General features: G+C 41.4%; 1 protein-coding gene and 1 long non-coding RNA gene across 2 annotated transcripts; both read right to left on the reverse strand.

The window, feature by feature from the left end:
- Nucleotides 1-1,171: 1,171 nt before the first annotated feature.
- LOC103648007 (uncharacterized) lies at nt 1,172-3,368 on the reverse strand. Its single transcript, XM_023301797.2, has 5 exons — nt 3,151-3,368; nt 2,944-3,072; nt 2,635-2,871; nt 2,508-2,562; nt 1,172-1,419 (listed from the first exon to the last, which is right to left on the reverse strand). The coding sequence occupies exons 1-5, from the start codon at nt 3,304-3,306 to the stop codon at nt 1,403-1,405; spliced, it is 594 nt and encodes a 197-aa protein (XP_023157565.1). The 5' UTR covers nt 3,307-3,368; the 3' UTR covers nt 1,172-1,402.
- Nucleotides 3,369-4,250: 882 nt separating this feature from the next.
- On the reverse strand, nt 4,251-5,426 carry LOC111590897 (uncharacterized). The gene is made up of 3 exons (XR_002750037.1): nt 5,369-5,426; nt 4,477-4,531; nt 4,251-4,366 (listed from the first exon to the last, which is right to left on the reverse strand). It is a non-coding gene; the product is annotated as an uncharacterized lncRNA (long non-coding RNA).
- Between the last annotated feature and the right edge of the window lie 7,203 nt (nt 5,427-12,629).

Raw genomic sequence — 12,629 nt, forward strand, 5'->3', positions numbered from 1 at the left:
TGATACATATTTTTGTAGTACCTCTTTTGTTGCTCTGAAATCCTTAAACAGAAACCTGGATATGAAGTTTGAAGGTAACTACCCACCACTACCACTGGTTATGAGAAAGCAACCTAGAGTCTGAAGCACAACTACTCCATCTTGAAATTTTGGAGCAGATCTGCTCTGGGGTGGAGAGGAGCCATGCCAAACACCCCCATAGCCGTTGGAACTTCAATAACCATCTATGTGCACCATCAGACCATTTGAGGAATGGTTGTTAGTCTATTGTGTTATGGTCCAAAGACACAAAGCATCCACTATGTCATGCCACCTCTCGCTATATATGTTATAGGCCACGATCGTCGAGTATACCCTTAATGGACTACCTCAAGCCTATCATGTTGCCTTTGTCTATGTTGTCGATAATGATCATTGACTATGACCTCAACAATCTACCACAAGTTGGGAATGCATCCTATGGCTACAACATCGGCTATGACCGATAAAGTATGCACATGATGGGCTACCTCAAGTTAGTCACGTTATCAAAGACTACATCCTTGGTAACACTAATTGAGGATGCCCTCAATTGGCTATCTCAATCCAGTCATACCGCTCATGACTACATCATCAATAACTACCACTAGAATATTTGTTTGAAAGGCTATCTTGAGTTGCTCACACTGACATTGCACTATACCACGGAACATTATTTGCAACTTATGGTCTGTCGGTAAAATCAGTTTTACCGACGAACTATAGGTCGGTAAAGACCTTTACCGACGGACCACGAACGTCGTTGCAAGCTGTGTCGGTAAAACTTTTACCGACCGACCGTTGTTTTACCGACTTATCTTCTGTCGCTAAAAGAAAAGTTTTACCGACGCTTCATCATTCGGTAATAATAGTATTACCGACTCTCTAAGAGTTGCAGCTGCCACGATTTACCAACCCATCTTCTGTCGCTAAAAGAGACATTTAACGACGCTTCATCAGTTGGTAATAATAGTATTACCGACTCTCTAAGAGTCACTAATTGTGTAGATTACCGACCAACAATTCGTTGCCGCAGATATTACCAACCAACAATCCATTGCATTCATACAAATAGATAATTATAAGGACACTTAATGCTCATACACTTCACTAATCTTTCATGAGGTAACATATTGCACATGTTGCACACAAATTAATGGTCTTTCAATATCCATCGATCATATATTAACATCATCAGTAACATAATGTTTGCAATACATCGAACTAGTCCATAGGTTGCAATATCACATTACATAACACAAAAGCTAGTATTACAATAACTCAATTCCTTCACGTTGTTGTACGCAACATACGCAACAAAAGCTCCAAAAGAAATGCAAGACCGAAGAACCATGTCCACGGTTGGTTGTAACATGATCTGATACTAACATTGTCCATTTCCTGAAAAAATATAACCATGTGTAAGAAACTTATGAATCAATTGCCGGGAACAAGAGGTACTGGTACATTGCAGTAACCAAAAAACTGAACTCCAAATGAAATAAAAAATGCAGCAACCATAGCCCATGATAATATTTGAAAGTTCATAACTATAAAATGAAATTATAGCTTGCTGCACAGCACACACACCATAACTATAAACTGAAATTATAGCTTGCAGCATAGTAGCAGTACACAGCCATAGAGGATAGAGCATGATATAATACCAAAAGTGTAGCTCATAATTCAAAAAAAACATCCAGCAGGCAGCATCAATCATCCATAAACATTATAGCTTGTTGCACAGCACACACACAGAACCATAAGGGCTAGTTTGGGAGCTATAAACCCGGAGAGGATTGGAGGGGTTAAATTCCCATCCTTATTCAAAATTGAATAAGAAGGGGAATTTAGCCCCTCCAATCCTCTCCGGGTTTATAGCTCCCAAACTAGCCCTAAGTCCATAACTCCATAAGACCATAGCCATAAGAGTATAAAGACCATAAGCTTGCTGTCTTGCTGCACACACACACTCGGCACTTCAGTTCAGTCTGCACTCAGCAATCAGACCTTCAGAAGTTCAGATCACCTGTCCTGTCCACACTCACACGCCATTCTGCATAACACACACACACTCACAGTCTCACACTGCATAACACACACGTACACACACACACTCACACGCCAGATCACCTGTCTTGTCCACCAGACAGCACACCAGATCACCAATTCACTATTTGCTAACTTATTTGCATGACTTATGGTTAAACAGATATGGTTAAAAGCAGATATGGTTATTTGCTAACTTATTTGCATGACTGAACTACTATTTTGAAAACGCCAAACCATATCTGCCTATATCTGTTTGGCGTTCAAATAAGCTTAGCAAATAAGTCAGCAAAGAAAACACCATGGAGATATGGTTAGTAGTAGTAGAGTCAAAGATCCGGTTCTACACTATATCAGGAAAGAAAATGCCAAACAGATATGATTAAAAACAGCAAATAAGTCACCAAGCTAGGGCCATTAAGAGTAGTAGAGTCAAATACCTGAAATGTTAGGTGATGTGTTAGGTGTTGCTGATGCCTTGTTGATGACCTTCAGCTGTCAAAGTTAGGATCCGTCAGCAGCTACTCATTAATCAAAAAAGAAAGATATCAAAGTTTCGTTTATTACTTTCTTGTATGGCCATGCAAGCGACATCATGTGAGCAGTAGCCATAGTTTGCATATCATCGTAGGGACGAGCCAACACTGCATCTCTTTTCAGGACACAAGTCACAACAACTTCACAAAATTGCCTTCCAATGGGCAGATCTGCAACTATGGTACTCGGATTAGTTGAAACTATTATTCCTTTGGCCACAGGTTGATCCGATCTCAACAAAGCATATAATATGGCTTCTCTTCCAACCTGATACAAGCGATAAACACAAAATTAGAAGCATGATAAGGATAATACTGGTTAGAAGGATGAAAGTATTACCAAAGAATTATGTTTAGAATGAGAAGCATCATTAGTGCCTGGTGCAGTGCTTGGTGCAATTGTGTCCTCATCATTACAATCGTCATCTCCATATGCATTATCTTCATCACCATGTTCTAACCTTGAATTCTGTTACAAACATTTGGTGAATTATGAGTAAATCGGAAGATAAACATTACTTTGTGTAACAACAAAGAAAATTTATACCACATTTTGACGTGATGTGGAACCATGCTGTGACATGGGCTCTTCACTTGCCCTGTCTAGTTGTGCCCTTTCCTCAATTTCTGCCTGCAATTGAAGTATGCGTTTTTCTAGAGCAGCCTTGTCCTTTTCAGCTTTGGTACGAGCCAGAATCTCCATTTGTAGTCTTGTTGGTGCATAACCCTTCAACCCAGGGGTGCCAATATCTTGAGGAGTTGGGCCTAAACCTACAACACGGATATATCCTTTTGGCTCTTTCTCTCCACAAACAAGAGCAAATACATCACCTTCCTGAATTGTTCTCTCCTTTAACTCTAGATATACTTGGACAATATCTTTAAGTTTATTCTAGGAAGTGCTGAACCCTTAGGCAACGCATCAACAAGTAGATCAACCAACAAATTAAAACTTCTATCCGTCCATCCTCCAAGAAGTTTTATGTGAAGTAAACGAACTAGAAAGCGTAGCTTTGAGTACTTATTGCAACCTGGGTACAATTCTTGACTGTTGTCTGCTGCTAGCCTACGAATGGTAGCTACATCTTTATCAAATGGATCAAAAGACCCATCATCTTCCATATCTCCTCTATCATCTAAACCACATGCTAAATCCTTAATCAACTCAGATATGTCATCTTCTTCGTCATGCACCTCAATAAACTCAGGGACATCACCATTTTCATTGTTCAATATAGAGGAACTAGCTTCTCCATGTAAGGTCCATGTTCTATACCCTTTTAAAAATCCATCACAAATCAAGTGTTCTCGAACTTCAATAGCCTCCCGCCAAAATGAGTTGACACACTTCCTACAAGGGCATAAAATCTTGCTTCCTACCGCTGAATTTTTTAATGCAAAAGCTAGAAAACTATTCACCCCTTGTGTATAGGCCTTTGTCTCCCTACATGCAATTTCTATGTTAAATATCAAGATAACCACGTAGCACATTTTTTTAGTTATTGTGAAAAAAAGTTGTATTGTACCTAGCCACATTGTCGATCCACGATTTATCCATGTGTGTTATTACGGATATGATAGAGCTTCTAAGAACATATAACAAGTATAAAAACTTTGCTGCATACACTCAAAGATAATGAACAAACACACAATTGAACCGGAAACAAGGTAAATTAGTTGAACTTACCTTACACTAGAGCTCGACAATCTCCTAGTTGTTTTTGGATTTTCTGAACTACAACACCTTCCTTTCCTTGCTGCCCCTGCCGTACCAAAGATTTGTAGGATCTTGTGTTTATTATCAGCTATTCTTATGCTAACATATCAGCTACATAACAAGAAGAAGGAAAAAACAAGTTTGCAGTGAACTCACACGAATCTGTTTTGCTAGGCTTAATATTGCAAGAACCTTGAACCAACTTTTAATCCTGCATGCAAGAAAGAACAAAAATGTTGAATACATGCTAGAGAAAAAAATGTTGCAAGCTAGAGAAAAAAATGCAGCCATCATGAACTGAAGGTTATAAGCTAGAGAAAAAATGTAGTCACCAACACATACATTGATCCTGGTACCATCATGAACTGAAGGTTACAAGCTAGACTAGAGGGAAAAATACAGCCAGTAGTGCATCAGTAATCTTGCTCATGCTATCATCATTAAGCTTAAGGAAGAACATATGCAACTATCCTCATGATCCTTCAATCACTGCCTTACATTTCGTGTTGCATCAGTGGCAATCAAAACCAGTAGTGCGTGCTCAGTACTTTAACACTACCAACCAGTAGTGGCAAACATGAAACTAATAAGCATGACCTACTGGAACTTATACTCACTGCAAGAAATTACATTAATTAGTGTTCAACGTCTGGTAGTCTGGTTCATTGCCTGTCCATGCTGGTTCAGTTCTAAGACCATGAAGGCTGAAGGCCAGGACAATGTCCATCTCTCTAGGCGATATATGAAATCCTCAGGTCAGGTGGAAGTGCAACGCACAGCCTTCTTGGCTTTGGCTCAGACTAAGCTTAGAACACGTACTGCCATAAAGATGAAGCTTGTTTCTTAAGGTAGCAGTTTTGCATTTTAAAACAGATTATGCCCATAAGGCATCAAGCAAAATGTTGAATTACAAAAAGAAGAAAACTATTTAAGAAGCCTAACATTTAAGTTGTGCAGGCTCTTCCTATGTTAGTAGATCAGCAAGATAAAAGATTAGAGTAATTGCTACATAACTACAAGAAGGGAATAAAGTTTGTTGTGGACTCACACAAATCTCTGTTTTGTTGGGCTTAATCCTGCAAGGACCTAGAACAACCTTTAAATCCTGCAGATAAGAAAGAACAAAAATGTTAAATCAATGCTCCAAGATAAACACAAATTTGAGAGAGGAAATCACTAGGGAATTGCCATAGACGAGTTCAGTGATGCTCCAGCATGAATTCCCCCAAGGAAAATTTCTTCAATCACACTCAAATCCTACGAACAGAAATTCCCCCAAAGTTTACCAAAAAACAGAAAAAAACAGGAAGGGAAATCACGATTCCACAGGCAAATGACACCAAAGGGGGCAGCGTGATGGAGGGGCGCGACACGATGGAGGTGGCGGCGGGATTATTGAGGCAGGCAGATCTATGGAGGGGGTGGCAGGATGGAGGACGGCGGCGGGATTTCGTGGCGCGCAGGCGGTGCTATGGAGGGGACGCGCGGGCTGCGCTGTGGAGGGGGCGTGTGGTGAATTGGGGGGAGTTTGGAGGTGGCGGCGGTGGGAGTTAGGAGAAGGGGGCGCGCAGGCGGTGCTATGGAGGGGACGCGCGGGCGGCGCTGTGGAGGGGGCGTGCGGTGAATTGGGGGGAGTTTGGAGGTGGCGGCGGTGGGAGTTAGGAGAAGGGGGCGGGCGGCTGGATTTTGGAGGGGGCCGTAATAATTTTGGCGGCGATTTGGTTGGGAGGAACGTAATAATTTGGCGGCACGCGGGTTTGGGTTGCGCCAATATATTTACCGACCGAACGAGCGATGTCTTTACCATTTTTACCGACGGATCTCCCAACGCTAAATATAAGAGATTTACCGACCGTCCCGCCGTTGCAAAAACTGGTATTACCAACCAACCATGTGTCGGCTGTTTTTACCGACCAACCTTTGGTAGCTAACAAAGGTCGGTAAAAATCCTCCGTGGTATAGTGTTGACTTTAACGACTCAACTAAACCCTCAATGGGTTCCCTTGAGAAGGATACACCATCATCGACCATGTCACTGATTGCAAGCACTTGAACACCGTAGCATTAGGCTCTCCAAGGAAGTCACGTTGTTTCTAACTACATCATCAACTAAGACCGCTTAGGCACACCACAGTTGGAATCCTTCAAGACGACCAGATTGCCATTGGTGACATCTTGGCCATTACCGTTTGGGCATGCCATCATCAGGCTTCACCCAAATTATCACTAGGTATATTCGATGCATGCTTTGGATCAGAATAGGAAAGTGGTTTCAATCTTACCCTCCGATCGATTGTACAAATTACTTATAGGCTCGATGGCAAGACCCACTAGGCCCACTGCGTGGCCCCAGTCGATTACAACAACATGAGAGCATTCACATGCAAAAGATCTCATAGTCAAAATTCATTCAAGTCTAACCCTCTACCTAATTCTCTGAATTACAAGTAGGCTTGAGAGTTAGTGTCGGTGATAGATATCCTGCATGGAAAATAACCTAAAGGGGACTAAGTACACCATGTAGGTTGTATGAGAAGCCCAATCTTGATGGAGTACCTTATTTACTTAGAAGACAAGGCATCACAAGATGTAGTTAGAAACAAATTCGATTTGGTAGATTTTCTTTTAAGAAACTAAGAGAGCCTCACATAAACTGATCAAGACTATACTATAACCCCACCCCTTGGAAAATATAAGAAGTTGGGGAACCCTCGATTGGGAGCGTGAGATCTAATATCTGAACAGATCCAAAGACATCTGATTATGTCTATGCGAATAACCATCAATAACTTCTTCTAAACTCGTGCATATGAGATAAATAGGTTTACTATCAACCGTATGCTATCCTTTTAATTTCTTATGGATGATATGATGATCTCCATTCTTAGGGTCAAAAACTATGATAGGAAGGATAATAGTCTCTTGGAGTTGCTCTTAGCACATCAAATTAAGGCACAATGGATACACCATTATGGAGCCTCTAGAGATAGAGAACAAAGGCATGGGGTGGCTGAGGTTGGAGCAAGTTTTATTGATATGCACACTAGTGTTAAGATAGAAGATCACAAACTGAGTAAGCGATGATGAAGGCGAGAGTGGTATGGTCGTGATGTTATGCTTCACAATCTAAAAGAACAAGATATTGAAGCGATGTGGAGTCTTGGTAGGACAAAGGGTGGGATAGTTTCATTAATAGGCTTATGGATTCTAGTCGACGATGGTGGACTAAGAGTGGAGATGATTATAGGAGAGCAAGATTTTTGAGATCAAGCATGATCAAATCAAACTAAGAGAAGCATGTTTGTGATTATGAAGGAAGACATGTGAGAACAAGTACATATTCATTTGGGTAGATGTTGTATATGAGTATTGTTGCTAGAGATAGGGAGTATGGTTGGAGATGAATCTGAGCATAGTGGCTTAAAGTCATTAAAAAGAGTCATTTGTCCACAAGAGCATGGAAGAGTACATAATGAGGAACAAAATCCTAGTTACAAATTAGGGTGGGGCAGATACATGCAGAACCTAGGGATAATGCAAGGCTTTGTTTTTATTATTTGTTTTTTCTTCTTTCCTCTTTGTCTTTCTTCTTCGATATATAACATAGAAGTGGGGGACATGTTGTTGGAAAATTGAACATTTGGTTTCAATTTAGTCAAAAAAAGCATGACCATTGTGACAAACATGTAAAGAAAGAGAATAGATCTAAATGTGCATCATGCCAATTAAGACTAAAACTTGAACTAGCAAAACCAAGTATAAAAAATTAGACAGAATAGCATGGATGTACGTTTGTTCCTTGCTAATGATGGGGTAGAGAAGATGATATCAACTTTCAACATTGTCTCGTTCTTGACGATGACGTGAAACGCCCACACGATGAGCACGTAGATGAGCCATGGCCACGAGATTAAAGACGAAGATGAAGCGATCGAGCAGTTGTGTGGAGTGCTTCCCAAAAACCTTATTTGCCCTCTTTGTGTAGGATCATTAACGATGAAAGTACTAGAGACCTTCTCGCCCTTCCGCCAGTGCATGCCAACGATAGGGATAAAGTAGTGTACATGGCGGCACATCTTGCAGAAAAAGGCCAGACTAGATGTGTTGGCTAATGTTATGTTTGATGGAAGCATCTGTATGTAGGTATTTATAAGATAAAACCCGCATTTGGTACCAAAAAATCCATAACAGATACGGATCCACTGATCCGTATCAAATAAGGATTGTACAAGTTCATGACCTATTGATCCGATCAACACTTGATAAGCCTTATCAGATAAGGATTCTGGAATACGCGGTGAAACAAAACTGCAAAAGAAAAACATAGGTGCGTAAGGCTAGGACCATGAATTTGGTCAACGACCATTCACATGCATGTCATGTGTCCGCGCCCTTTGCCTCATCCAGCCCCAACCCGCTCGCGCGAGGCGAGACGAGGCCCATGTGTGTTCTTCCTTCTACCTCCCATGCAACACATGCAATATCATAGAGAGGACTTAACTATTTAAGTTGGGTTCTCTCCACCTCAACTAGCAAGGTGGGACTAATGTTTCCACACTTCTCCAAATATTGTCATGCATCTCTTCATGAGTGGGCCTTTAAAATTTTTCTAGGAATTATTCAAAAAATACAATGGGCATGTCCCAATAATTCTAACAATCACCCATCAAATCTCAAAGTCCCATTCCGACTTTGCGTCAACCCACTATTGTTTAATATAGTAGTGTTTCAATGGAGACTATTAAGTTGAGCTTCCACCTAGACCACAAGCTATGCTCATTCAAAACGTGTACAATGGACTAAGCCTTGAATTGCAAGTTTTGTGCAAATAAGTTTCACTTACATTCAACTGATACTTGACTTCTAGTAGGCTATTCACAATTTCGAGCATATAGGTTGTACTCCTTAGTCTCATCATGAGCTTAATAGAGTCACCCAAATGTCACATATTGCGACTATCCAATAGTCGGGCTCATATAGGTATATTCTTTCAAGAACGTTCTGTAGTACAACATCTTTGCTACTAAAAGCCAACAAAATATCATTAAGGCCATTGTGAAACTGCCATATAGGAATTGAGAGTATTGCATCCTTCTTAAGTGAGTTAATATGTTACTCTCATGCTAACCTCTAGCCTGTTCTTCCTAGTTCCTAAATCAAGGGATCTTCGATCATATAGGTTGGGTTACCACTAGGGAATAGCTTATATGGGTCTCAAACCCATCTCCTTGGATGTTGCATCTACCACATTACATGACAACCCCTTAGTGAACGAATCAATCATAGTTTTATTAATGTGGATATAATCCATGGTAATAACTCTAGAGTTTTTCATTTTTCTGACTAATTTTAACAGTCTCTTGATGTGTCTTGATGACTCCATATTGTCCATAGAATTGTTGACCTTAGCAACCATTGTTTGATTGTCACAGTTCATAATAATTGTCGATAATGATTTCTCGACCAATAGGTAAGTCCGTCAATAACTCACGAAGCCAATCGACCTCTACTGTAGTTTTGTCTAGTGTTGAGAGTTCCACTTCCATAGTAGATCTCGTCAATATGTTCTATTTGCATGATCTCCATGCAACAGAAGCACCTCGAAGAGTGAAAATATATCTTCTTGTGGCATACAACTCATCCACATCAGATATCCAATTAGCATCATTGTATCCTTCTGATATTGCATGATAGCTGGACTAATAAATTACGTAATCAATAGTGCATATCGACTAGTTCATTACACGCTCTAGCATACACCAATGATCATTTCCCACATTATTAGTAAACTGGTTCAATTTGCTGACAGCAAAAGAGATGCCAGGCCCCATAGCACTAACAAGATATATTAGTGATCTAATGATTTGTGAATATCTCAGTTTGTCTCTACCAATTCTCTGGTTCTCACAAAGGATCAAACTAGAACCATAGGGTGTTGGAGACAGTTTGCTACCCAAAACTACTCAACTTTTCTCCAGAAAATGAGATTGTGTCAGAGTAATCCCATACTTTCCCTTGATAAGCTTGATGTTTATAATAACATCACCCTCACCTAGATCCTTAATTTCAAAACTTCAGCACAAGAAAGATTTGACCTCATTGATCACATCAAGACTTGTATGTCATCAACATACAAGCACAATATGACTCGCTGACCCGAACCATGATGGTAGTACATACATAGATCAGCCTCATTGACACTAAAGCCTACCAATATAAGTGTTAAGTCAAATTTGTCATGCCATTGCTTAGGTGCTTTTAAGCCATACTGTAGGAAACGGGTGACGCCTAAGAGGGGGGGTGAATTAGGACTTCTAAAACTTTTACTAAACTAGGCCACAATTAAATCCCTAGAGCAAAACCTATGCAAATAATCAAAACTAGAATGTGCAAACTAGGTTTTGTCTAAGTGTTGCTATCTCTACCGCAAAGGCTAAGTTTCAATCTACACTAAATAAGTATGACTACAAGATTGAAACTTAAATGCTTAATATAAATGCGGAATGTAAAGAGCTAAGTAGAGAAGCAAACTCTCGTGGATGACGCCGGTATTTTTACCGAGGTATCCGGAACCACGCAAGGTCCCGACTAATCCTCGTTGGTGCCCCTACGCAAAGGGAAGCCCACGCGAGGGCCAAGCACCACGGTCGAGTAACTCCGTAGAGAGCCACGGGCCTTCTCCACGCGCAAGTGGTGCTCCGCTTCCGGCTCCTCTCGGACGCTCCCCACCGTCTCCACTATCGAGCTTCCGGCCGAAACGTCGCGGGCCTCGTTCCCTCCGGTACACGGTGGCGGCCGTGACACAAACGCGGTTGTCACGGTCTCGCAAGACTCTCGCCCCACTCGGTACAATTACAACGACTCACGCAAGAGCCGAGGGGTTGTGAGGTTTATCTAAACTCACTCAACAATCTAGGGTTCACCTAGAGCAAGCGCTAAAGCGGTCTAACTAACCTAAGCACTTCGCAAAGCACCTACGCTAATCACCGAGTGATTCTATTAAGCACTTGGGTGTTTGAGCTCTTGGAAATATGCACTATGTGTCTTGGTATGTTGCTTGGGCTCTCACACATAAGAATGGCCGGTTGGGGTGGTATTTATAGCCTCCACACCCCAAACTAGCCGTTGGACAGAAAGCAGCAGCTTTCTGTCGTCGGGTGCACCGGACAGTCCGGTGCACCACCGGACACTGCACAGTAGATGTCCGGTGCACGCCACGTCAGCCGACCGTTGGCGCCTGTAGCAGTCGACCGTTGGATCCGACCGTTGTCGTCTGCCCGTTGGCACACCGGACAGTCCGGTGCACACCGGACAGTCCGGTGCTACAGCCAGAGAGCGCCTGCCTGCGGCCTCTCTGCGCAGACTGTCCGGTGCCTCACCGGACAGTCCGGTGCACACCGGACACCGATGTCCGGTGCGCCACCAGGCGCTGGCTGACAGCCCTTGTCTTGGATTTCTTCGCTGATTTCTTCGGGCTTCTTTGTTCTTGAGTATTGGACTCCTATGCATCTTTTTATGTCTTCTTTTGAGGTGTTGCATCCTCATTGCCTTGGTCCAATTCTCTTCGCATCCTGTGAACTATAAACACAAACACTAGAAAACTTATTAGTTCACTGATTGTGTTGTTCATCAAACACCAAAACTCAATTAGCCAAAAAGGCCCGGGGTCCATTTTCCTTACAATCTCCCCCTTTTTGGTGATTGATGACAACACAACCAAAGCAAGCAAATAATACAAGTATTTGAGTGAAAATATGCAATCTACTTGCTAAGATGCATGATTGTCCCCACAATGTGATATTATGGACTTAAGCCTCCCCCTAACTCCATAATTCACTTACTTCCTATTTTTGGACCAAATAACCAAAGCCACTTTGAAAAGCCATTTGTAGATATAAAATTTTAAATTGGTGGTGTTTGGTGTTTGATATAGTTTTCAATGCTTTGGTCCCTAAACTTCTCCCCCTTTGGCATCAACCACCGAAAAGGAAGACATTAAAAGCATGTAGGAAGTAAATAAAAGCTTGCCCTCATCAAGAATTGTATCAAATGATATCACTAGAAGGATATTAAACTATGTGAATGATACCACTTGAAGGAGTCCTCAAAAAATTACTCCCCCTAAATGAGTTGTCTCCTTTAGAAAGAGTTTTTCTCCCCCTTTAGAGATGAAGAAATACTCCCCTTGACAGAGATCCTCTACTTAGGAAAAAGCATGTGAAAAATTAGAGGTGCAAGACATGGTTTGAAAAGACTAACTTCCCTTATGCATAGGTAACAGAATATGAGTTAACTACTTATGCATTTTT

Source organism: Zea mays, chromosome 2 (genome assembly GCF_902167145.1).
Source record: "Zea mays cultivar B73 chromosome 2, Zm-B73-REFERENCE-NAM-5.0, whole genome shotgun sequence".
NCBI lineage: Eukaryota > Viridiplantae > Streptophyta > Magnoliopsida > Poales > Poaceae > Zea > Zea mays.